The sequence below is a fragment of the Schistocerca nitens genome, chromosome 1 (assembly GCF_023898315.1).
Source record: "Schistocerca nitens isolate TAMUIC-IGC-003100 chromosome 1, iqSchNite1.1, whole genome shotgun sequence".
Lineage (NCBI taxonomy): Eukaryota > Metazoa > Arthropoda > Insecta > Orthoptera > Acrididae > Schistocerca > Schistocerca nitens.
This window is the reverse complement of record NC_064614.1, coordinates 965194553-965221336: the sequence shown is the minus strand read 5'-3', so window position 1 is coordinate 965221336 and position 26784 is coordinate 965194553. Positions and strand designations below refer to the sequence as shown.

Below are 26784 nucleotides of genomic sequence, written 5' to 3'. Positions count from 1 at the left end.
AATCCCTTCTGTCAGTAATTGATGACAGCTGGGAAAGGGTCCTGCAGGAAGGTCCAACAAGTGGAACAAGATTAGTGGTGGTGCAATGGTGTTGCCAAACTATCAGTACATAAAATCATTATTCATACTGCTGAATCAGTCAGTAGCAAGAATAATGAATCATGTGGAGGGACTGATTCTGAGTTACTTATGTGTATATGCAATTCGACGTTATGTGTGTGAATAACAATTTTCAAAATTTTACTCATTCTTTTTTTATTCCATTGTGTTAAGGTTTACTACTGGTTCTTTTTAATTTCAAATTGTTCTGAGAACTGATGTGGAATTAGTAGCAGCAAGCACCAGTATGCAACATGAAACAACCAGTTTTGATTTCACAAATCCTGTGAGCTTTTATTACCCCATCTTGGCTTTTGCTTATGTCGATGCGCCAAATGTAGTGGTTGACAGCTGTCGCAGCAGCAGCAGCTAACAGATGACACTATCAGTGCTGCTTGGAGCACAGCTTGTATGTAAATGTAAATATGTTGCCAGCACTGTGTCATGTTTGTTAGGAGCACAGCTTGTATGTAAACGTAAATATGTTGCCAGCACTGTGTCATGTGTGTTAGGAGCTTGCTTCCTTCACTCCCCCCTCCCCTCCCAGAATTCTTTCTTCTTCTTCTTCTTCTTCTTCTTTCGAGGAGACCTCTACCTCAGCAACTATGTTGTTATCAAACCTGTGCCAACTGCCAAAGCTCCAGAAATTGCAAAGTGCCTTGTAAAAGACATCATTTTGGAGCATGGAGCACCCCATGTGAAGAACTGTGATCATAGATAAGTTTTCCAGTTGACACTAGTAAAAGAGTTTACACCTAATTGTGACATCATTCACTGGATAACAACTGTCTACCGTCCATCGATAATGACCTCACAGAACACTTTAATAAAAGATTGGAAGATAAGCTTTTGATGTATGTCAATGTCGAATGGAGATATTAGGATAGAATAGTGTCTGGTTGAAATGATAGTGGATACAATGTTCCTGGTTTAACTGGATGTATACAGGATGACTACATGAAACACATAATCATTGGAACCATAGAAGCAAGGCAACTGATTTGCAGATGGACCATGGATACTCAGGAGGAAGACTGAGACTGCTAAAATACCAAGCACCGAACAGTGAGATACTGCACAGGAGACTTCGTATGAATTTTTATGCCTGTGCAGAAAATGGGGACTATCAGAAAATAGAAAATGTACTAGTTTGGGAAATTTGTATCCTTTGTCCATTGTCGACGTCACATATGAAGTAGAGGATTATGACCCTGCATCATTAAGACAAAGGCACAGATCGATGATGGGGACTCCTCGTTCAAGGAAACTGAAGATCATGAAACTTTGACAGGAGTGCTACTGTTGATGCTCAATAAATTGAAGAGGATGTAATAACATGACTAAAACATGAGGATCCAACAGCGCTGCTATACAGACGACCATTGACAAGTTCTAGATCCAGAGTGCTGTAGTTGACTGCAATGAGAACTTCTGAAACAGTGGGTCACTGCTTGTCCAGGAGAGGAACAATACTGTGAAATGGTGGCGCACACATTGTGACATTGTAGTTAGTGACTCTGGCTGGTGTGTTGCTGGTTGCTAGTTCATATCCGACCACCAGCAGTCATTTTTATTTACTGTTTATCATTACTGGAAGGGTTGTGAAATACCTTATGTTTGTACATTGTGGTATATTCAATGTTTATGTAAATAGATGCATTCTCCATCCAGGAAGTCAGTTCTGTTCAAGCAGTTCCTTGTTGTTCATAAAAAAATTTCCTTTCAGTTTTGTGTTCTGTGCTTCATTAATGGCCTGGCTTTTGGATTTTGACTTGAGTGTGATTACAATTGGATAATATTTAATTTCTGGAATTGCTTTTGTCCGAACCAAAACTGACATCACTCCCTATATTTTATATGAACTGTTGCAGGCCATTATGATTACTGTAGCTAAATAAAGACTGTAGCATCACTGAAAATTAGAGCATTTGATGTGGAACAAAGGTAGGGGATCACATTAGTGATGTCACTGTGTGTTCTATGTCCCTCCCTGTTTAGTATTCATCCTGTACCTCCCTATTTAGCCATTAACCACTCAGTGTCATGTATACTGAATTGCTGGTGTTCTGAGTAACAGATTTTGCAATTGTCTGCCTGTAGAGTATTATGTTGTTGTTTTTGTTGTCATCATCTCTTCTCGCTAGAAGGTGTAATATAAAAAGCCTCCTGACAAAATACAAATTTCCTTACTGTACTTCCTATTACATAATAAGCCATTCGAGTCTGGATGTATTCAACTTATATTAATGCCTGTCTGTTACTTTTAAAGGTGTTAGGTAAAGTACCGACAATAACCATTGACAAGACTGATGGCTGCCAAATGTACCTTAGTCCTGAATCACTGGATGTTGAAATTGTCAGTTCCAAATCATCAGAGATGAATGTAATGGTGCCTAAGGGAAATGGTGATTATGTAAGTATATATGTTAGTTGTATATTAAACACAGAATTTCGTTAAAGGGTTAATGAATATAGACCATTTCAGTTATTCCCTCTGAGCTCAGAAGAACAATTACATTTGTAGTGTTCTGTGTAGTAGAGTTCATAATGCAATATAGCTCACGACTCAAGAATTTTTTGTAAAGATGTGAAAGTATTTAAGTTACATTAACACATCAGTCCAGTTGAATTATCACTTATTTCCTTTTACCAACTTTTCCGTAATCTTCCCGACAGGTGCTACAGCGGAAATTGTATAGGCATTTCTTATGTACATAGATCTGACTGAGAAGTTCATATTCAGAAACACTTGGTGTCGATGTCTTAAAATTTCAGTTCACAATTAAACTGATATGAGGGCAGGGGTGGCTTTTGGCAGTGAGAAAATTTCAGTTGAGTGATTATCAAATTTGGAGACTTGCTTAACAAATGAATTTGATGTGGTTTTAAGCACTTTTTATAAAATACTTAATCCTTTGAGTGACAAAATGCGTGTCAGCATGTACTCTGTGGAAATAGTAATGAATAAAACTCCTTAACTTATTTTTAAATCCAACATGAGGCGTGGAGTGGTAAATATTCATACCAATGAATCAGAAGAAAATAAATTATACATGGTAGTTAACGTGGCTTACATATTTACCAATGTCACTTAAAGGGTTAATACACAGTTTGGCCCAAAATTATAGGGTCAAAATTTTACGTATTTGAGAAGAACTATGCTGATTATTTGGAGGAAAAGGCCCAGTGTTTGCAACTAACTAGTTCAGGCACTGTTAGGTCATGAACAAGCAATATGTATGAAACATATTATTGTAAAAGTTTTCTGTAAGACAAATAGTTGCCTGCCCCAATGAAGTTGATGAAACTAACTTGAAAAACAGTACCAATTGTGTGTGATGTGTCCATGATAAAGATTATCACTGTTTACAATTTGTGACTGGTTGTCCATGGAAAAACATTACCCGCTACAGGAACCTGGAGGAATGCAGTTAATGTATGGATAATGGAAGGAATGCCAGGAAGAATGATCAGATATACAGGGAAAGAAGCAAATGGCATCAATCATCCTGATTCTAATAAATTTCTTGCCTTGGGTAGATACAAAGAACTCGATAATTGGCCATCAACTTGGTAGTTATCACCTTGAACAGATGCTATAAGCTTTAATTGTTGTTAAAAGGTGCAAGTTACTAGTAAAGCACTAAGAAACTAACTGGACATTTCAAACTACTAGCTTCTCATTCAAAGTACTTAGCTTAGGACACCCTACTATCTGTATAATTGTGACCCAACCGACAACACCATTTATAACTTTGTCATATGCAATTTCCTGCAGCTGAGAAAAGCTTTGGACCCAGGAATAAAGCTAAACTGACTCAGCTTGATACTTCATCTTGGAGGTTATCAGGCACACAAGTATTAGTTCAGGGTGTATACAACCTGGGACATGTGGGAGATCTGGGAAAAACCCGGGAAGTTTTTCATCAGGAAGAAAACTGGGAAAAACCAGGGAATTTTTTTACAATTCCAAGAGCTTTTCTTTGTTTTAGTTTTCAGTTAAATTTTTGTAATTTTGGCTGGTGAGAACCAATACTCTAACAAAGGATATTACTGTGTCCTGCCACGGCAGAATAATAGTGCAACAATAAAACATGAACCAGAGAAAAAAAACGAAAATAAAGCTTAAGTTGTAAGGGAAATGCACCATATACAACAACAAAACACAGTGCTCATACAAGCTGTCTGACAACAGCAAAATGTGTCAAAGGCCTTAGGAAGACTGTGCAATGCTTCAGAACAACAAATTGCCTGTGATGAGCGTGACCTCACCATTGTTTACGTTAGATTCGTCTGAGTAGTGAGAGCGGACTCATGCGCATGCACAGTTGAGTCACGTGTGAGTAGTACCCTCTCCCACTTCTGCCTATGGAAGTGTGGCTGTTAGCTGTACAAGCAGTAGCAGCAAGCAGCCAGATACTGCCCAGAAAAATTTTACTGGCGTGTGCAAGCTACCAGATTCACACTTGCACAACAGACCCTGATCAAGGGGGTGGGGGCAAACCGGGGTATCCACCCAGGGCAGTAATTCTTGGGGGGGGGGGGGGGAGCACAAAGTTCATATCTTGAGGAAGAAAACATTGTTTCACAAAGGACCTAGCATCCAGCACACATTGGTCTATTGATTATTCATATGATTTTGAAACATGTCTCTATTGGTTTTTGAACATTTTTGAATGCATTCTAAGTTGATTTCCAAATGAATCATGAGTTGATTCTTGAATGCGTGCATAGTGTACATGATTTCCCTGCCAGGGGAATCCCCATCCAGGATGTATACGTGGACAAGGAAAAAAATTTCCCGGGTTTCCCAGTTAGAAATGCACTTTCTCCCGGGTGAAAATACACTTTTTCCGTGTTAAGTTATTCCTCAGCACTGTAAAACTCATCAATCCTTTGAATGTTTATTGTTTTATATACCGATGTAGAATTTCCCGTCACTTAAGAAAACGAAACTAGGGGGGGGGACACGTTTTTTAAGACCTTTGATGTGCAGCAACATGTACGCTACATATTTTCATATTACGCCAAACAACGTATGTCACTAAGCATTGATATCGAGATTATGATGCGCTTTTTGTAGACCAGTCATAGCTCATCTGACGTGATCACGCCAGCTGATGATGACAGCATAGGACACGTGATATAGTCAGCCAATAGCAAGATCATTCTTAAGTGGCGTGTAAGCTTCCACATATAATATTGATCTTTTTTGTGCGTGACACACTTTAAGATACATTACACAAATGTGCCAGTAAAATTTTTAATTACGACGGAAATGTCTGATCTTCTGAGCTCGAAAGTCTTCTAAATGTTCGCCCTCAAAGAGTTGATTTTTAAATCAGAGTCAAACGCTTTGTGATTTAAGAAATTCATCGTACATTCTCGCACATAGTGCATATTATGTAAAAGGAAATTTGCTTTGAATGTAACGCTTTTGAAACCACCATTCGCAATATTTTCCCGCGACCTGTTAGAAATAGGTTCGTTTCAGCAGTTGCAAGAGAGTGCCAGATAACAGGCATCACCGCACTTGCGCTGCTACGATGACGCAGAAAGCCCATATATATGTTCGTACGTGTAAAACCTTAAAAGATCTTACATTATGTCATAAAAGAAACAAGACATTAGAGGATACTTCAAGAGCATCGGAATTTCGTGAACCATACTAAAATGCATAATTTGGCTTAAAATGCACACTCGTATGTAAATTTTCGTGGAGTACCAGTACTGTATTATCTCATGTTTGGTTCTTTATTATGGCATAATGTCATACGTGCACTTGAAATGCAGCGAACAGTTGAAACTAGCCAATAGTGTGAAATTAAATACTTCGTTTCAAGTAAATTGACTGCCTCAGCAGAAAAGATTAATGAAAGCCAAATCTCTTTAGCAAACCGGCAAAAATAACTTCATTGTTCAGCAAGGTGATTATGGTTGACTGTCAGAAAGGTGGAAATAATATCTGAAACTAATAACATATTTTGGCCTTCTGTAATTATGCGAACGTATTTTAATTCATTTGATACTCCCGGCCACAAAAATCCGTTTTGTTATCATTTAACGTGAGAGCAACAAAGGAAGAGGAAACAACAAAATCACTGAACGTAAACACAGGTCACGTGGAGACGACCCACTTCCCCACCACAGCTCAGACTGCTCTGTGCATCAGCCCCAGATTTACTACTATTTCCCAACCGGGGCAACATTAAGTAGTGGCGTCCAGCCACACTTCTGTAACCAGAAGTGGGAGAAGGTACTACTCATACGCGACTCAACTGCGCATGCGCAAGAGCCCGCCCGCAATTGCTCAAACTAATCTAATTCAAACAGTTGTCACATCATGCTCATCGGAGGCAATTTGTTGTTACGAAGCATTGCAGTCTTCCTAAAGCCTTTGACACACTTTGCTGTTGGCAGACGCTTGTATGAGCACTGTTTTGTTGTTGCACATGGTGCATTTCCTTTGCAACTTAAGTTTTTTTTTTTTTTTTCATGTTTTGTTGCTGCAGTATTATTCTGCAGTAGTAGGATACAGTAATATCATTTGTTAGAGTACTGGTTCTTATCAGTCAAAATCGCAAAACCTTAACTGAAAACTAAAACAATGAAAAATTCCCGGAATTCTTAACAATTCCCGGGTTTTTCCCGGTTTTCTACTGGATGAAAAAATTCCCGGGTTTCTCCCGGATCTCCTGGTTGTCCCGAGTCGTATACACCCTGCCATCGCATATATAAATAAACTATCTTCCAGACAAAAGGTGGCAGGGCTATACGAGGTAAGCGGAGTAAAGCCAAACGGGTGAATGCCTATTGCTGTTTGTATATGTGGTTGTCTGGGTTTGCAAATGATAAGTGTTGTTATAATTACTAGCAAAATCCATAGATTCATACTACCAGAGTGGAGAATAAATGATTAACAGGAAGTTATCTTCTCAGTGTCTCCAAGAAAATGACAGAAAATTTTTGGCCAGACCCCTACACTACTAAGGGCCAGTTGTACAGTCTCCGGCTAGCAGCCGCCTAAGTTCTATTCTGGGAGTAGCGCGGAAAACACGTTTTACGAACATGTAATAATGCGTAACCGGAGAATAAACATGGCATAACTAAAACTAGTGACTGTGACAGGGTTAGTGAAGTTAATCGAAGAACAAGTTTTCACACTGACAGGAATAGTTACAGAATTAGTGATGACAAGATTGATTATTAGAAAGAGGGGAAACAGGGACATCACACAAATTATAGAAGAATATGATGATTCCAAATTTATGTAAAAATTTCATACTACTACTTTTGGATCTCATGCTTGAGAATCTGGAGCGTATGAATGAAATGTGAAACTATTTTCTAACATAAAGCTTTTTGCTTCTAGTTGGCCTAATAGGCATTTGATATTCGTATTTCATGAATTATGTTGACATGTTATAAAAATGACCATTTATGCCAAAACAATCTCATTTATTTGGTGTGTGTGATGATTGCTGCAATATTAGACAGGCCTCTTGCATTTTGTCTAGCAGACAGTGACAAATTACACGTAATCAGATTGAGGAACCACACCAGGCTTGGGTACTACTTGTATTAACAGCTTTTACCATATTAGATGACGACATTTCGTTTTCTTCATGCAGCAAAACATTTGATGAACTTTGGTGAGGTAATAGATTCTTTCCCAGAAAGAAAAGTGTGCTCTGTAAAGCTGTAGTAAGATTAGAGAGTAAAAAATGCTAGAACTTAAGGCTTGAAGAAACGTGTACTGCCTGCTTGTCTCTTGTCTTTACTGGTTTTATGTACCCTATATTTAATCTTATGTCACAAGAAACACAAGTTATTAGCTAATAGGCAATAAAGAGTGCAAATTTTCTGAAGAGTACTTGTTCTCCCGGTTACAAATAATCCCAACCAGTAATTGCGAGTTTTTTTTTTTAAAAAAAGAGGGGCAGGAGAATCACCACAGGACATTTTAATTTCCACTGTCCTGAAGATAGTTTGATGGCATCCATTACAAAATACGAGGTGCGACAATAAAGTAATGAGACTGATTTTTCCTTGCAAGATGTGGAAACCTTGCAGGCTTGTGTAGGCACAATATCTTTGACCTTGGTCTATAAGCTGCTTCTAGTCCAAGCGGCACATCGATGCAGCTGCTCAATTGTGAGTTGTGCTGTAATAAGTTAACACGTGTGTGTCTCTCTTGTCACGCAATATTTCGCAATGGTATGCCATTTCTTTTTGTGTTAAATTGGGTGAAAACGTGACAACAACTTATGGTAAGCTTCAGAAGGCTTTTGGAGAGGAGGTTATGTCAAATGCTCAAGTTTTTCGTTGGCGTAAAATGTTTAGTGAAGGCAGAATGAATGTTGAAGATGTCGACCGCAATGGACGACCATCAACCTCACGGACGGATGTCAACTTGGCCAGGGTGCATGAACTCTTAAGATTTGATTAAAGATTATCCGTGAAAATGATTGTGGAAGAACTGAACATCAATCGAGAAATGATTTGTGTAGTAATAACTGAAGATCTTGGTATGAGAAAGATTTGTGCAAAAATTGTCCCCAAAAACCTCACACCACAACAGCAAGAAACACGGAAATCAATCCAGAATTATTGAGACGTGTTATCACTGGTGATGAAAGTTGGTTTTTTCAGTATGATCCAGAGACAAAACGCCAAAGTTCACAATAGTGCTCAGAGGCATCATCCAGACCGAAAAAAGCTTGTATGTCAAAGTCAAAAGTGAAATGCATGCTTGTGTGCTTCTTTGATTCCAAGGGAATTGTTCATAAAGAGTGAGTTTCTCCTGGACAAACAGTTAACCAATATTACTACAAAGAAATTTTAGAAAGACTTCGTAAAGAGAGTTCATGCCAACATTACTGATAATTGGATTCTGCATCACTCTAATGCGCCATCCCATACGGCTCTGTCAGTACAGCAATTTTTAACCTTAAAACAAATTTCAGTACTACCGCAGCCACCTTATTCACCAGATATTGCTCCATGTGACTTTTTTCTATTTCCAAGAGTCAAAACGTTGGTCAAGGGACGCCATTTTCAAATAACACAAGATGTCCAAAAAGCTTTGATGAGGGTCTTGGAGGATATTACAGAAGGTGAGTTCCAGAAATGTTACCATCAATGGCAGAAGTGCAGGAAAAAGTGTGTGTAATCAGAAGGGAACTATCTAGATATATTATTGCCTCAGTTTGAAAATATCGTTGGTTCGGGTCTGATGGTGCAGAGCAGTCGGAGTTGTAGTGGGGAGGTGGGTAGTCTCCACATGCCTCGTGTTTACATTTAGTAATTTTGCTGTTTCCTCTTCGTTTATTGCTCTCATGTCAAATGAATACAAAACGGATTGCTGTGCCGGGGGCTGTCAAGTGAATTAAAATATATTCACATAATTATGGAAGGCTGAAATATGTTATTAGTTTCAGATTTTATTTTATTTCCATCTGCCCGCATCTCGTGGTCGTGCGGTAGCGTTCTCGCTTCCCACGCCCGGGTTCCCGGGTTCGATTCCCGGCGGGGTCAGGGATTTTCTCTGCCTCGTGATGGCTGGGTGTTGTGTGATGTCCTTAGGTTAGTTAGGTTTAAGTAGTTATAAGTTCTAGGGGACTGATGACCATAGCTGTTAAGCCCCATAGTGCTCAGAGCCATTTGAACCATTTATTTCCATCTCTCTGACAGTCAAGCATTAATCGACTTGCAGAACAATGAAGTTGTTTTTGTCGATTTGCTAAAGAAATTTGGCTTTTATTAATCTTTTCCCCTGAGGCAGTCAATTTATTTAAAACAAAGTTTTTAATTCCCCACTATGGCTCACAAAATTCCGATGCTCTTGGAGTAACTTGTGATGTCATGTTTCTTTTGTGACATAATATAAGACCTTTCACATGTACGAACATGGGGGCTTCCTGCGTCATTGTAGCTGCGTAAGCGTGGTGACTCCTGTTACCTGGCGCTCTCTGCCAACTTCTGAAATGAACCTATATGTAACAGGTTGTGGGAGAATATTGCAAATGGTTGTTTGAAAAGCGTTTCTTTGAAAGTAAATTTCCTTTTACGCAAGATGGACTATGTGCGAGAATGTACGATGAATTAAACTTTCATTTAAAAATCAACTCTTTGAGAACAGTCATTTAAAAGAATTTCGAGCTCAGAAAATCAGACGTTTATGTCGTTATTAAAAATTGTACTGGCACATTTGTGTGATGATCTTTTTTGCGTGTGTTACATTTTAAGGTACAACATTATATGTAAAAGCTTAGCTTCTCTTGCAGCTTATTAATCTTCGAGACCAATATTATATGTGAAAGCTTTGCTTTTTTTGTAGCAACACTACATAAATTAATTTAAACCATTAACTTTTCCTATTTGTGTGTTTGCACTACATAACAGTGGTATTGCAATTGGCTGACTACATCACATGTCCTACGCTCTGAATATCCGCCGTCATCTGCTGGTGAGATCACGTGATATGAGCTATGACTGGCTTACAAAAGCACAGCACAATCTCGATTACAATGCTTTGAAAAGTAACATGTGGTGTTTAGTGGAATTCGAATTTATACTTTCGTAATACAAAAATATACAGCATACATGTTGCTCCACCACAAAGATCTTTCCAAAAAGTGATTTCCGCCTCCCCCCCCCCCCCCCCTCGAGTTTTGGTTTCTAAAGTGCTGGAAAATTCTGCGCCTGTGTATAGAACCATAACTAATCAAAGGATTGATAAGTCGTACAGTTCCTAGGAAAAGTATAGTGTAACTTAACACAGAAGAAGTGTATTTTCACGTGGGAGGAAAGTGTATTTTTAACCGGGAGATCTGGGAAAAATCCCCTTGTCTGCATATACACCCTGTAGTTGTATGAATCACTAACATTTTGAAAACAAACAGAGGAGATATTACTTGACAAAGTGAAACGTATTCCAACAGATACACCTACAATCCAGTTAAGGTGGTACACATTGTTAACAGATAGTTAGTTATATTGTTAGCAAAATTAAATTTTTTTTGCTGTGGAAGGGAAGTGTGATGGTATGTGGAAGCAAAATGTGAGGCATACCTGCCTTGACAGTGTGGATAAATGTGTTATTCAGCAACAATTTCTGCGCTTTTATGAACAACACAAGGAAATAGGAACATTGCTAGAACTTTACAGCTTGTAATGAAATGATAATTAAATCGACACCCTAGCTGCAAACAGGCGTTGATGTACTTCATTGGGGACATGTTGAAAATGTGTGCCCTGACCGGGACATGAACCTGGGATCTCCTGCTTACATGGCAGACGCTCTATCCATCTGAGCCACCGCAGGCACAGAGGATAGTGCGTCTGCAGGGACTTATCCCTTGCATGCTCCCCGTGAGATACACATTCCCAACATGTCCACACCACTACATTCGTAGTGCGCCTAATAGATGTTTGCCCATCATACTCATTACTCGTGGCAGATTAATCTACCAAGTCCCGTACGAGTTCGGCCATAGCGTGTGCGTTCGCACAAGAAGGTCAATGGCCGGGAGGCCGTCATATATAGTTCACAGCTTGTGTCGTATAGAATTGGTAGCTAGTAAAGAAACTCTGAGAAGAGGAGGGCACGTGGTCAGAGATGGGGAACAGAGAACTGCCTAAATAGTGAAACAGTTTAAGGGACACAGTGTCTTATTCTATAAGCAGTCATCTTAGTTGGCTTCCAGTCAAAAGAAGTGATTAGATGAATTTAGTTATGATGAATTAAAATAACTGCAGTCTGCAAAATAGCACGATAGCTTAATATTTGAGGTCGCAAGCCAGTACACTGAGTTTCTGGGTTCGATCCTACTATAAAATGAATTTTTTTCCTTCTGACTTTTTTTTTATTACTTTTGCTCTACTTTCACTTTTGATGATAGCTATAAACTACCTTAGTTGTGTTAAGTGTCAGGAAGTCGTTTCTGAAAGTATTTGTATGGAGTGTAGCCATGTATGGAAGTGAAACATGGACGATAACTAGTATGGACAAGAAGAGAATAGAAGCTTTTGAAATGTGGTGCTACAGAAGAATGCTGAAGATAAGGTGGGTAGATCATGTAACTAATGAGGAGGTATTGAATAGGATTGGGGAGAAGAGAAGTTTGTGGCACAACTTGACTAGAAGAAGGGATCGGTTGGTAGGACATGTTTTGAGGCATCAAGGGATCACAAATTTAGCATTGGAGGGCAGCGTGGAGGGTAAAAATCGTAGAGGGAGACCAAGAGATGAATACACTAAGCAGATTCAGAAGGATGTAGGTTGCAGTAGGTACTGGGAGATGAAGCAGCTTGCACAGGACAGAGTAGCATGGAGAGCTGCATCAAACCAGTCTCAGGACTGAGGACCACAAGAACAACAACAGTTGTGTTGGTTACAAAATAGATTATGAAGGGATAAAATTAAATGATTAATGACACAGGAGGTAGGTACAAATTTATTTATTACTAGTTGGGTACCTGGCATTGTCCTAGTATGTATTTATTTCAATCTTCTGTTAGTCCATCTCCTCCTTCCCCTTCTGTCACCTTCTCCCCCTTCTATCTCCTTCTCACCCCCCTCTAAGCCCACCTCCTCCTCTCCCCTCCATTCATCTTCTCCTCACCCCATACTCACTCCACATTATCATTCCCACTGATGGTTCTTACCCCCACAGTATTTCTTTCCAGATAGTAATAAGTGTACCAATTTTGGATGAAATCAATTCAGGGATTTAGGAGGAGCATTTTACCCGGGGCTAGGAGGAGCATTTTACCCAGGGCTTTGCTTGCGCACACACACGTCACATGTATTTAATGTATTTCACGCATAGTTGTATACATATTTCACGTGTATCTCTCGCGAATTTCGCTATTCGGTTTTGTTTTCATGCAGCTTAATGTTTACAGTGTAATATCTCCTGAACTATGTGTCATTTAATTGTATAATTTTGCAGGTATGTTCAGTTGTATATGTGGATACTGTCTGCAACTGTGTTGCAAATAGATTTGATAGGGGAGAAGTAATAAATTAAAATGTTGCATCTGGTGCTCAAGTTTTAATGCGTGAACAGTGAAAATGTAATAAGCAATAAACCTTTTACATTTCATCATTTTGTGTGTGTGTGTGTGTGTGTGTGTGTGTGTGTGTGTGTGTGTGTGTGTGTGTGTGTGATAGAGAGAGAGAGAGAGAAAGTGGTGTTTGGGGGGGGGGGGGGGGGTTGCAGCAGTAAAATTCTCTAAAGGTTTGAAATCATTTTTGAAGTTGGTTGCACGTCACTAAGTGCTCTCACTCTCAAGTATTTTGTGAATACAGTCTGGCTGTTTGTATGTCATGAGCTACACCCCCCCCCCCCCCTCACACACACACACACACACACACACGCGCGTGAGAGGTAGGTGGTTCTTACCCTCTTAGTGGTTCTTTCCAGACAGTAACACATATAACAAGTTACTGCATATGCTTCAATAACCCACACATTTTTTCCCAAATTTGAGGATGATTATTCAAAACAAGGTTAGTACTGCTCCGCCTCCAATAGATCCCATTATATTATTGCATTGTTGTGGCCCCAGTCTGTGATGTGTCAGTAGCATGTTAGAAGTGAAGTATTAACAATGTCTTCAAACTTGTTAATTATGGCTACAAGTTCTCATTATCGCTTGTACACTGCTAAAGAAAAACTGAAAATTATTGAAGAAGCCAAGAAAGTTAGAAACCGTGCAGCTGGAAGAAAGTACGATGTGAATGAGAGTTGTATTCGCGACTGGCAAAAAGACTATGGCTTCAAAAAACTAACAGTAATCACCGGGCAATCCACGGCCAAAAAGCGAAGCATCTGGATCTTGAAAAAAATGCTCTGTGATTATGGAGATGAGAAGCGATAATACAGATGTGCAGTGATGAGTGAAATGTGCCAACTTAAAGCATTGGCTTTAGCCAAAGAACTAGGCATTACCAATTTCGAAGGTAGCCAGGGTTGGCTATCAAGATTTTTCAACTGAAATGGATTAGGATTCCGAAGGAAAACCACCATCACTCAATGGCTTCCAGGCGGTTATGAGGAAAAATAGTGTATTTTCATCATTATGTGATAAGTCTGTGACACAAATAGTCTTATATATTATTGCAAATTGGTAATGTGGATTTACTGCCAGTGTATTTTGAGATGTCGCTTGACAATACCATGAACAGGAAAGGAGAATTCAGCATCATGATAAGAACTGGTGGCAGTGAGAAGCAAAAGTGTACAGTGATGGTTTGTGTAAGAGGCCATGGACGAAAGCTATCACATTATGTGATATTTAAAAGAAAAACTATTCCAAAAATATTAGAGAAAGGCATATTAGTGAAAGCAAATCCGAAGGGGTGGGTAGACAATAACCTTGTGATTGACTGGGTGACACATGTTTGGCAACGTCGTCCTAGTGCATTACTGAATTTATGTAACATGTTGGTCCTGGACAGCTTCCACGGACATAAAACTAAGGAAGTGCGAGACAAATTACAAAAAAGGAAAACTGACTTGCTCATTATCCCTGGAGACCTATCATCGATTCTAAAAACACTAGATGCGTGTATAAATTCAAAGCTGCAATTAAACAGCAGTGCACTGACATACAGACATGTAGTGTGTGGCAGCACCTCAATTGTAAGTGTGTGCTGTTCTGCCTTCCCTTCTTCCCTTGTGTAAACATGATGGGGATGCCACACTGGCCAGGTTAGCAGTTCGGTTTGCCAGGTAATAAGTAAAACATAAGTTTGTATCACATGTTTATGCATCATGTACAAGGCAGAGAGGAGTTAGGTGATAGTTTTGCCAGCCTCCCATTAAAGAATGCACTCAATGATTGTGTTTCTTCCTCCATTTTAAATCTAGCTTCCCTCTTCTATAATGTTGTGCACCGACTTTGTCATTCGTTGCAACATGAAGATATTGGTAGACTAATAATAGTTAGTCAAATTATTTGAAGACTAAATGTGAGTGATGTAATAATTTCTTTTTTGTATATCCATCAGCTGTTATTGCATATTACACTGGCTTTAAGAGTGTACTAATTTGATTTGTTTCAGGCGGAATTCCCTGTACCAGAACAATTTAAAACTACTGTAAGCCAAAAGGGGTTGCAGACCATTGCTGTTGAAAATAAAGGATAAACCATTTCATTAGATGTAGAAATATTGTGCAATCATCATAAATCAATATGCAATCATTTTTTTTATCTTCATATTAAAAATAAGTGACAAGAATGATAGATGCAAGGAGTACAGTATATGAACTGTTAAAATCTGGTGTACAGGATAATTGCTTGATGTGATAAATCTACTTTTTAGACGTTTCTGTGGCTTGAAATTTGTATCATTTTTGAAAGCCGTAGCGAACAATAACAAGCAACTGAGTTTATGTATATATATTTTTAAGAGTAATGAAAGTCTTACTCTAGGGTTTCTTATTACATTGTCATGAACATTAATGCAGAACAAGGAATTGAAATTTGTCTTATGTTAAAGATTGGAAATGAAGTTTCATTCATATTTTCTATTATAAAATTTTACTATAATTTGCTATTGTCGAATGCAGATAGAAATAATTTTCTCAGTAGACTGAAAGTAACGCTGTTATGACTCCTCTGCAGACAAAAGTGTGAGAGTTTTCCCTGTTTGACTTGAATAGTACTTCAATGCAGATTGTTGTTTATTATTTTTTTGTGCTACTTGTCAGTTAGTGTGTGTCACTCTGAGAGTTAACATTGTACTTTTGAACTGTCAGAATTATTGTGCAAGTATCATGATGCTGGGTGTGTACAGATTTTTTAATTTTTACAGCTGATAAATTATTTTCTTCTTATTAAAGTGGTCACATTTTTGACACATCATTTTTGAAAAGATTTTTAATGTGTGAATTATGTCAAATCAATAAAGCTGTACTATGTATTATGTAAATGGTGCTATTTTTTAAACAAAAATATTGTCTTTTCTACTATTATGGGTGCTAAATTTGTAATTAGCATTTATACAGTTTCATATATTTTCATATTGCCTGTTCCATCCTTTTATCTGAGCAGCAGTCATTTTTGTCGTCATACTTATTATCTCATTTTCAGAAAGAAAATGGGTTTGAATTAATCGTCTAGTTCATAATTTTGTTTATTCACTGGACATTCATTTCTTCTCTTGCTATTTTACACCTGGAAAATGACTTCTTTTACCTTCTATTTTAGTTGCGTGGAAAATTTCTGTGTATTACAGCATGACTATATGTGTTAAGCTTTTCTTAAATATTTTGGCCATAATTATTGAAAGTGTTGAAGTTAATAAATATCACTTGAAATTCATTGTATCATTTACAGCAGCCAATATTATGGCTTATGGACATGTGCATTTGCAATGTAGATATTGTTTTCTATGACTATATTAATTTAAAATCCAAGGCAGACTTCATTCTAAATTGGTGAACGTGTAAAAGAGAAAAGAAATAAGATTTGCATAGTATTGTAAATTGTTGAGGTTGCACTAGGTTTTTTAATACTTGCTGATGTTTGTCTCTGTCCTGTGACCAGAGGAGTATACAACAAAAGAGCTTTCTAAATGAAGCATGTTATGATCATGTGAAAATAGCAGAAGATAGGCAGTGTTCCAGGAAACTAATATATAGAATAACAATTGAAAGAATGATTGTGGATAAAAAACTTTTTCAAGGCGCTGCTGCAGAAGAAGAGACTAAATGCTTGTGTGTGTGTGTGTGAGAGAGAGAGAGAGAGAGAGAGAGAGAGAGAGAGAGAGAGAGAGAGTTATAGAGAATAGCGGGAAGGTTAAGAGAGAACTGTACATTATTTGAGGGTGTAAGTTTTCACAGATGACCTGAACATTTGATGGAGTTACAAATATGATAGTGAAAAGTCCTGAGTGGAATACAAATTCCATTAGATGGAGTTGTTATTTACAGACAGTTGCAGTTTCTTGTTAGTTAGTTTCACATTCTGTCGATCATTTTCACGGTAATTCTTAATTATGTGAAACAAGTCACTTTACATACACATCACAACTTAATTTTTAAATGTTGCTATATGCTGAACTTCTTTTTAAAATCTAATGTGCTTTATGTTCACAGTGTTGTGGAAAGTTATTTTCAGTTAGCAGAGTAAAATCTCTTGCATATTTTGTAGGATACACCGTCACCAAATATTGTATGCTTAATATTGTGGGTTATCCTGCACATCATTACACTATCACATATCACATTTGATGTTCCTTCCACCACAAGTAACAATGATAATGCCAACATCTCTTGCTCAAAGCAAGAGACAATCAGGGATAGTATGGTACTTACAAAATACCATTACTAACAAAACAGACTGTTCAAAATGCAAATTATTATGCATTTTATTAGATTTCAATGACTATTAGATTTGGACCAACTTTAATCAATTGTAATTATAGTTTCTGGTCACCCTGCAAATAGTTACATGACACTGTAAGTCTAATCTACCCCCGCCCCCCTTTCCCATGCGAAAAAAGGTGGTGTGTGTGTGCGTGTGTGTGTGTGTGTGTGTGTGTGTGTGAGAGAGAGAGAGAGAGAGAGAGAGAGAGAGAGAGAGAGAGAGAGAAACTTCCTTGGCCATGTTTCCTGTTACCTGGATACTCTGTGCTTTTCATATACCACATCCTGCAGTCAAAATATCATTGGGTAATCCCAATCTTTCATCCAACTCTTAATGACAGTGTCTTATTCTTGTTTTTGGCAGGAGCATTACCTCCATACCATGCAGGTAACACATCAACATCTGCAGATTTTGTGAAACTATGCACTCATTACCTTCATTATCAGATCTGCAGTTATTCACCAAACTTCCAAATAAAGCAGTTGCTTGGATTCAACAAAAAATAATATTTATTCTGCTACAACATCTTTTCCAAAGTGTACTTGGAATACAATTTTTGTTCTTTAAATTTTTACCATCATTTAGTACATAGATGGAGGAAATGGAGGTAAAATCTAGCATTCATCAACATTAATGCTGACATACATAATACTTTCTCAGCTTGGGCTCTTCTTCCTTCAGCAGTGTAAGCTGATAGTACTTCAGAACCTTTGAGGAACAACCACTTTAATTTATTTATTTTATTTTAGTCATTATACTTCTACCATGAACACATTCTTACAACAATGGTGTAGAAATATCAATGGAGCACTGAACAGATGACTGGCAAAGGTTCCGATGTCCATGACTATAAATTTGGGATCCTGAAATATACAACACGCTGGAGTTTCGTCTTCCCCCCCAAAAATATTTCGATATATGAATAATGTAGCTCACACAAACAACTGAATTATAAAACTAACTGCAAGTTCTCATGCTACTGGCATGGGAGACATGTTCTTTGGTAGTTCCTGTCTCACAGCTGTAAAATTAGTGCTTCATCAATATTACAATAGCAGATGAATTCCTCTCTGTCCAGATAATTATCGTGAAGACAGTCAACTTATTCCTGAGCAATTGCTTTGTCTTAATAATAAAATCAATTTTAATCAGAAATCTTATTTTTGGGAACACTCAGCTACCACCAGCACACTATTTCTGACAGGATGGTTAATTTTATTTGTATGGATTTGAAGGAAAAAATTGAACTGTTTAAAGTACTCAGATTTATGTGATAACTCTGCTGACCCAGCATCTGATTTGCAAATAGCTGAACAAAATGTGTAGCTACCTTTCACACATAACCCATAGTGAAGCAATCAGGTTCAGTCATTTTCATTTAATTACTTTTTTTTTTTACTTCTGAATGTGCATCATAGACGGGAGTGAGTCAGATTATACTGCCTGTAATAAATCACGCTGGAAATATTTCCAGGTGTAATGTTTTTACTTCCTATGTTAAGTGGTTTTATCCTTACAGGAACACTATACCTATTTTTGGAATACCATTTAGACATAACATAATATGGCCATGGTAATTGTTTGTATAATTTATACAGTGAAACCACCAAGTTCTATATTGCATGTATACATGTACAAAAGTAAGCATTAGTGGAAACAGTCATAAAAACCTTATCCCTGAGCTGTTTAAGCTAAAAGTGAGTTAATGAAATGTTCCACTGTTCCTGAAGAAAATTCAGTTTTAAAGAATGATGCAATAAATATTCCTGTGACAGAAATATAACTTGAAATTTAATGATATAAGCCTAATATTTAATAGGTCTCAAAACATGAAACAACGAAACATGCATTGTTTGACATACTACATACTATTGGTTTTGTGTAATGACTAAGTTACGTTTGTGTCGCATCCCCCCTGCCCTACCCAAAGTAGTTTACATACAGGAGATTCCAGAGTTTCTCACTTTTAGTGAATGTGGGTAGAGAGAGTGTAATGTGTTCTTGTTCTGTTCACAATATTATCCTTGTATGGGAGCCCTTTTTGGTTATTAAGTGAAAATGAACAATCACTGCCTTCCATGAATGTGGGTATAGGCTAATTGTAATTAAAAATCCCCTGTGCATTTTCTTCGGTGGTTTTACTATATAAGCAATTGTATCAATATTTAGAATGACATATTTACTAAATAAAAATAAAAGCATTAAACACTAAAAATTCTTATTCATAATAACAAATATTAAATTTTATAGTGTATACCAAGAAATAAACTTCTGAAACTTAACTATCTGGAGTAGCATTTTTGTTCACATCTCTAAACTGTGTAGGCTACTACTTGTTAAACAGGATCATATCGTAACAGAAAGGTTATCTGTTTAAAGTTTTTTATAGCTACTTTTCCTGACATATTGATACATGTTGGCATAAATAATAGAATGTAATTTTATATACATTAAGCTTTTCTGAAAATTGTGTAAATGTTCAAAAACATTCAGAAAAAAGCTTAAATACTGTGTTCTACATTGATAATGTAAATAAAATTGTCACTATTATTAAATTTCTGCTACTTATCATATTAAACTGAAAAAGATGGTACTGTTTTATTTTTAGCAAAATTGGTATTTTATGCCAAGTATTTCTCGCTGTGGAAAGATTGCTGACTGTACTTTCAGGCATGATGTTTATGTGGAAACATGATTTGCTCATAAAATTTACCTGTGCACCTCCGCTGTGAGTCAGTGTTACTGTATATTTTCCTCAGCTTCTGCATTTAGTAGGTGTTTCACATATTTTATCAGTAGGGATTATTTTTAGATTGTCTTCTTTGTAAAATAATCTACAAAAAATAAATTTAAATTATTGATGATTAATATGAGCAACTTCTTATTTTCACAAAGATAATATCTATTAATAATAGTGTTTTTACTTTAGTGTTGTGTAAATTTCTCATCACTTAGCATAAATAAATGCAATTTGTTGTTGTTTTGTGTGTGTGTGTGTGTGTGTGTGTGTGAGAGAGAGAGAGAGAGAGAGAGAGAGAGAGAGAGAGAGAGCGTGAGCGTGTGCGTGCGGGTGCATGTACATGCATTCAGAGATTACAAAGGATGGTGTAACTAATGAGAAATACACACTACAAAATACTCATTGCTACATCCTTTAGGAGTTTACCATTTCCTTTAATCAGTGATGTATTAAGCCATTTGAAGGAAATAACTGCCACCATCCTGAGAAATTAACTCAACACTGAGCTGGGCTGCTCGGCCTATGCATAAATTGTGACAAAGTAGACTGTCATACCTGATCCAGGATTTGCAGATGGTTTGAAGCTAATTTTATCCTACTGTTGAAACATATCTTCCTCTCTACCACAAGTTGTTTTAGGTCGTCATTGCCTCAAATGGTGGTGCTTGTTATTAACTATGTTGCTACACACAAGTCTACTGTTGACGTGAGGGTATCACATGTTGAAGACGATTGAAGTCCTCATAGCACATGGCAAGGAAAAGCTGTAATATAAGACCATTTTGTACGAACAAAGCTCTTACGAACAAACTTTTTAAGTTATGCACATCCATCACCTTTAATACTATAGGGGTGTTAGTCAGCAAGTACATCATTAAAAGTCTTCACACCACAATCATGCAAGAAGCTGCAAAAAGGTGGGAATTTAAGGAGATGGGACCTGGATAAACTGAAAGAACCAGAGGTTGTAGAGAGTTTCAGGGAGAGCATAAGGGAACAATTGACAGGAATGGGGGAAAGAAATACAGTAGAAGAAGAATGGGTAGCTCTGAGGGATGAAGTAGTGAAGGCAGCAGAGGATCAAGTAGGTAAAAAGACGAGGGCTAATAGAAATCCTTGGGTGACAGAAGAAATATTGAATTTAATTGATGAAAGGAGACAATATAAAAATGCAGTAAATGAAGCAGGCAAAAAGGAATACAAACGTCTCAAAAATGAGATTGACAGGAAGTGCAAAATGGCTAAGCAGGGATGGCTAGAGGACAAATGTAAGGATGTAGAGGCTTGTCTCACTAGGGGTAAGATAGATACGCCTACAGGAAAATTAAAGAGACCTTTGGAGAGAAGAGAACCACTTGTATGAATATCAAGAGCTCATATGGCAACCCAGTTCTAAGCAAAGAAGGGAAGGCAGAAAGGTGGAAGGAGTATATAGAGGGTTTATACAAGGGCGATGTACTTGAGGACAATTTTATGGAAATGGAAGAGGATGTAGATGAAGATGAAATGGGAGATAAGATACTGCGTGAAGAGTTTGACAGAGCACTGAAAGACCTGAGTCGAAACAAGGCCCCGGGAGTAGACAACATTCCATTAGAACTACTGATGGCCTTGGGAGAGCCATTCATGACAAAACTCTACCATCTGGTGAGCAAGATGTATGAGACAGGCGAAATACCCACAGACTTCAAGAAGAATATAATAATTCCAATCCCAAAGAAAGCAGGTGTTGACAGATGTGAAAATTGCCGAACTATCAGTTTAATAAGTCACAGCTGCAAAATACTAACGCGAATTCTTTACAGACGAATGGAAAAACTGGTAGAAGCGGACCTTGGGGAAGATCAGTTTGGATTCCGTAGAAATGTTGGAACACGTGAGGCAATACTAACCTTACGACTTATCTTAGAAGAAAGATTAAGAAAAGGCAAACCTACGTTTCTAGCATTTGTAGACTTAGAGAAAGCTTTTGACAATGTTAACTGGAATACTCTCTTTCAAATTCTGAAGGTGGCAGGGGTAAAATACAAGGAGCGAAAGGGTATTTAGAATTTGTACAGAAACCAGATGGCAGTTATAAGAGTCGAGGGGCATGAAAGGGAAGCAGTGGTTGGGAAAGGAGTGAGACAGGGTTGTAGCCTCTCCCCGATGTTATTCAATCTGTATATTGAGCAAGCAGTAAAGGAAACAGAAGAAAAATTCGGAGTAGGTATTAAAATTCATGGAGAAGAAGTAAAAACTTTGAGGTTCGCCGATGTCATTGTAATTCTGTCAGAGACAGCAAAGGACTTGGAAGAGCAGTTGAACGGAATGGACAGTGTCTTGAAAGGAGGATATAAGATGAACATCAACAAAAGCAAAATGAGGATAATGGAATGTAGTCAAATTAAATCGGGTGATGCTGAGAGGATTAGATTAGGAAATGAGACACTTAAAGTAGTAAAGGAGTTTTGCTACTTAGGGAGTAAAATAACTGATGATGGTCGAAGTAGAGAGGATATAAAATGTAGACTGGCAATGGCAAGGAAATCTTTTCTGAAGAAGAGAAATTTGTTAACATCTAGTATAGATTTAAGTGTCAGGAAGTCGTTTCTGAAAGTATTTGTATGGAGTGTAGCCATGTATGGAAGTGAAACATGGACGATAACCAGTTTGGACAAGAAGAGAATAGAAGCTTTCGAAATGTGGTGCTACAGAAGAATGCTGAAGATAAGGTGGGTAGATCACGTAACTAATGAGGAGGTATTGAATAGGATTGGGGAGAAGAGAAGTTTGTGGCACAACTTGACTAGAAGAAGGGATCGGTTGGTAGGACTTGTTTTGAGGCATCAAGGGATCACAAATTTAGCATTGGAGGGCAGCGTGGAGGGTAAAAATCGTAGAGGGAGACCAAGAGATCAATACACTAAGCAGATTCAGAAGGATGTAAGTTGCAGTAGGTACTGGGAGATGAAGAGGCTTGCACAGGATAGAGTGGCATGGAGAGCTGCATCAAACCAGTCTCAGGACTGAGGACCACAACAACAACAACCACAATCAACACACCATGAGACAGAGAGAAAAATGTATTAACCCTTGTACTGCAGTGAACTTCCACAGGTGTCAAAAAGTGCCACATGTCCCGAGTGTGGTTGGCTCTTAAAGTAGTTCAGTGCTGACATTCCCCAAATACAGTTGGCTGCTGTAGAAGTTTTGAGATGTAGTCCTACCCTCATTAATCATTTAGTTGTGGAGTAATACAAAGTCGTTTTAATTGCAGCATTACTGGTAGCACTCACAACACCTTAATATTTGTTCAAAACCTAATAGATGACATCTCAGAATATATCTTATTTTTCTGTGGATTGAAATTTTCACACTTTTATTAGAGACTGTATTATTGTTGAAGGCTACAATAAATACTCTTAGTTCTCTCAATGTCTGTAGAATGCCCAGAGCAACAATAAAGCTGAGACATGACGAGAGTATCAGAGATAGTAAACCCCCAGTGTATAGTGGCAGTACAGCACCCATGGCACAGCAGAGGGCATGGTAATGCTTACAATGTCCAATGTATTGTCAATGAAGCCGCATATGCTCTTGGGGCTGGATAGCGTTGCTAGTCCTCTGTAACCATAAGCTCTGCACACGTTTCAGCAATTATTGTGTGGTGTGTTGGTGGAATGTTGTGTATCATAGGGAAAGGGAATCTTGATTTAATCTTCCAGATCATGAGGAAGTTCCAGACTCAACCTTCAGGTTTGCTTGTGCTGATGAGGTAAATGGTTGTTGAGGTGAAATGGTTCCTAGTGGGGAGCTTCTGTGGAACCTGCTGTATCTCTGCTGTATAAGGCTTACCTAGAACAGTGGATCTTTGTATGGGTGGACTCTTTATTTCCCTAGCTGTTCATAGGAATGTGATATTTCATAATTTGCAAAAAGAAAATATTGCAGTGGGTAGGTGGACCACTGGTTGTACCTCCCACCCAACCATCAAAGAGTGCTTGGTAGGCTCATCCTCCTGAGCAATAAGCAATGCCTGAGAAATGTGGACAGTGGCAAGATACATGTGTGTCAAAATGTATTTATTGTTGTTAAATGGGTGGAAAGGACATTTGATTAGCTGTCTTCTTTTTGAAATGGGAAAGTGCTTGGATGTTTAACATCATCACTAAAATCAGTTAAGCAACTTAGCAATGGGATGTTACTCCTAAAAGCAAGTAAAACTAAATAAACTAGCCCGTTTCTTAAGTGCAAGAAGTGTGGGGAATTCTGTGTTATCATGTTACTGTGGTCTTCAGTTTTAAGACTGGTCTGATGCAGCTCCCCATGCCACTCCCTCGTGTGCAAGCATCTTCATCTCTGAATAACTACAACAACTTACACCCTTCTGAATCTGCTTTCTGTATTCATCTCCTGGTTTCTCTCTACAATTTTTACCTCCCATAATTCCCTCTAATACTAAATTGGTAATTCCATGATGTCTTAGAATATGTCCTATCAACTGATCCCTCCTTCTAGTCAGGTTTTGCCACTAATTTCTTTTCTCCCTAATTCTGTTCAGTACTTCCTTATTAGTTAGTTGTACATGATCTACCCACTAATCTTCACCATTATTCTGTAGCACCAAATTTCAAAAGTCTCTAGTCTCTTCTTGTCTAAACTATTTATTGTCCATGTTTCACTTCCATGCATGGCTTACACTCCATACATATATTTTCAAACTTCGTAACACTTAATCTATGTTAAGAAATTACCTTTCTTCAGAAATGCCTTTCTTGTCATTGCCAGTCTACTTCGGCCATTATCAGTTATTTTGCTGCACAAGTAGCAAAACTCATCTACTACTGTGTCTCTCTTCCTAATCTAAGTCCTTCAGCATCACCTGATTTAATGCAACTGTATTCCATTGTCCTTGCTTTGCTTTAGCTGATGTTCTTCTTATATCCTCCTTGCATGAGTAGCAAAACTCATCTACCACTTTGTCTCATTTCCTAATTGAAGTCCCTCAGCATCACGTGATTTAATAGAATTATGTTTCATTATCCTTGTTTTGCTTTTGTTGTTGTTCATCTTGTATACTCCTTTAAAGACACTGTCCTTTCTGTTCAACTGCTCTTCCAAGTCATTTCTGTCTCTGACAATTAAAATGTCATTGGGAACCTCAAAGTTTTTATTTCTTCCCCCTGATCTTTAATTCCTTCTGCAGTCTGATCTTCGATTTCCTTTACTGCTTGCTCAAAGTACAGGTTGAATAACATTGGCAATAGGCTACAAAATCCTGTTTCACTCCCTATTCAACCCCTGCTTCCCTTTCTTGCCCCTTGACTCTGACAACTGCTGTCTGGTTCTGTACAGGTTGTAAATAGCCTTTTGGTACCTGTATTTTATCCCTAATAGCTTCACAATTCCAAAGAGAGGATTCCAGTCCACATTGTCGAAAGCTTTCTGTAAGTCTACAAATGCTATAAACATGGGTTGGCCTTTCCTTAACCTATCTTCTAAGAGAAGTCATAGGGTCAGTGCTGCCATGTGTATTCCTAAATTTCTCTGGAATCCAAACTTATATTCCCTAAGGTCAGCTTCTAGCGGTATTTCCATTCTTCTGTGTTAGCATTTTGCAGCCATGACTTATTAAATTGATAGTTTGGTAATATTAACACCTATCAGCATCTGCCTTCTCTGTAATTAGAAATGTTACATTTTTCATGAAGTCTGAGGTTATTTCACTTGTCTCGTGGATCTTCCACACCAGATGGAAGAGTTTTGTCATGGCTGGCTCTCCCAAGGCTGTCGCTAGTTCTGTTGAAATGTTGTCTACACCTGACATCTTGTTTCGATTTAGGTCTTTCAGTGCTCTGTCAAATTCTTCTCACAGTATCATATCTCCCATCTCATCTTCATCTACGTCCTCTTCCATTTCTACAGCCTTCAAGTACACCTCCTTTATATAGATACTCTACACAAGGTGTTTCAAAAAGGACTTCACAGCTTTGAAAATTCATGTAAATTAATTCATAGTACCTACAGAGGTAAATATAGTGTCAATTTGTAGAGAAATACATCAAGTTTTGTCTCGCGTAATACAGTAGTGCCAAATTGCACCATATGGAGCGCTAGCGGCAGTTGCATTAAAGATGCCTTCCTTCACTGGACATTAGCATTCTAGCTGTGTGTTTTGGTTTGAAGAATTGAAGTCGGTGACAATAGTCCAGCATAATTTCCGTACCAAGTACTCTAAAGATCCTCCTAGTAGGTCTACAATTTATGAGTGGCATAAATATTTTGTAGAAACAGGGTGCTCGGTAATACATGGAAAATCATGAGGTCATCCATGCTCTTCTAACAATATCATTGAGTGGATTTTGTCAACAGCAGTACAAAATCGACCCACATGCATCTCGCGAACTACAAATCCCACATAAGACTGTTTGGCGTGTGTTGAGAAACCGTTTGCATTTGAAACCGTACAGATTTATGATTATACAAGCGATAAAAGACACTGATAAAATTGCTCCCAAGAACGTCTGTGCTGATATGTTAGATTGATTACATGAGGATGAACATTTCTTGGACAAAATCAT

General features: G+C 38.0%; 1 protein-coding gene across 1 annotated transcript in view; it reads left to right on the top strand.

Annotated features, from left to right (window-relative positions):
- LOC126194940 (adenylyl cyclase-associated protein 1) overlaps nt 1-20349 on the top strand; it is a 202809-nt gene extending 182460 nt beyond the window's left edge. The window contains exons 8-9 of the mRNA XM_049933329.1: nt 2369-2512; nt 15173-20349. Of these exons, the coding sequence (XP_049789286.1) occupies nt 2369-2512; nt 15173-15256 (228 nt within the window). The 3' untranslated portion in view covers nt 15257-20349. The remainder of the gene's footprint in view (nt 1-2368; nt 2513-15172) is intronic.
- The last annotated feature ends 6435 nt before the right edge of the window (nt 20350-26784 follow it).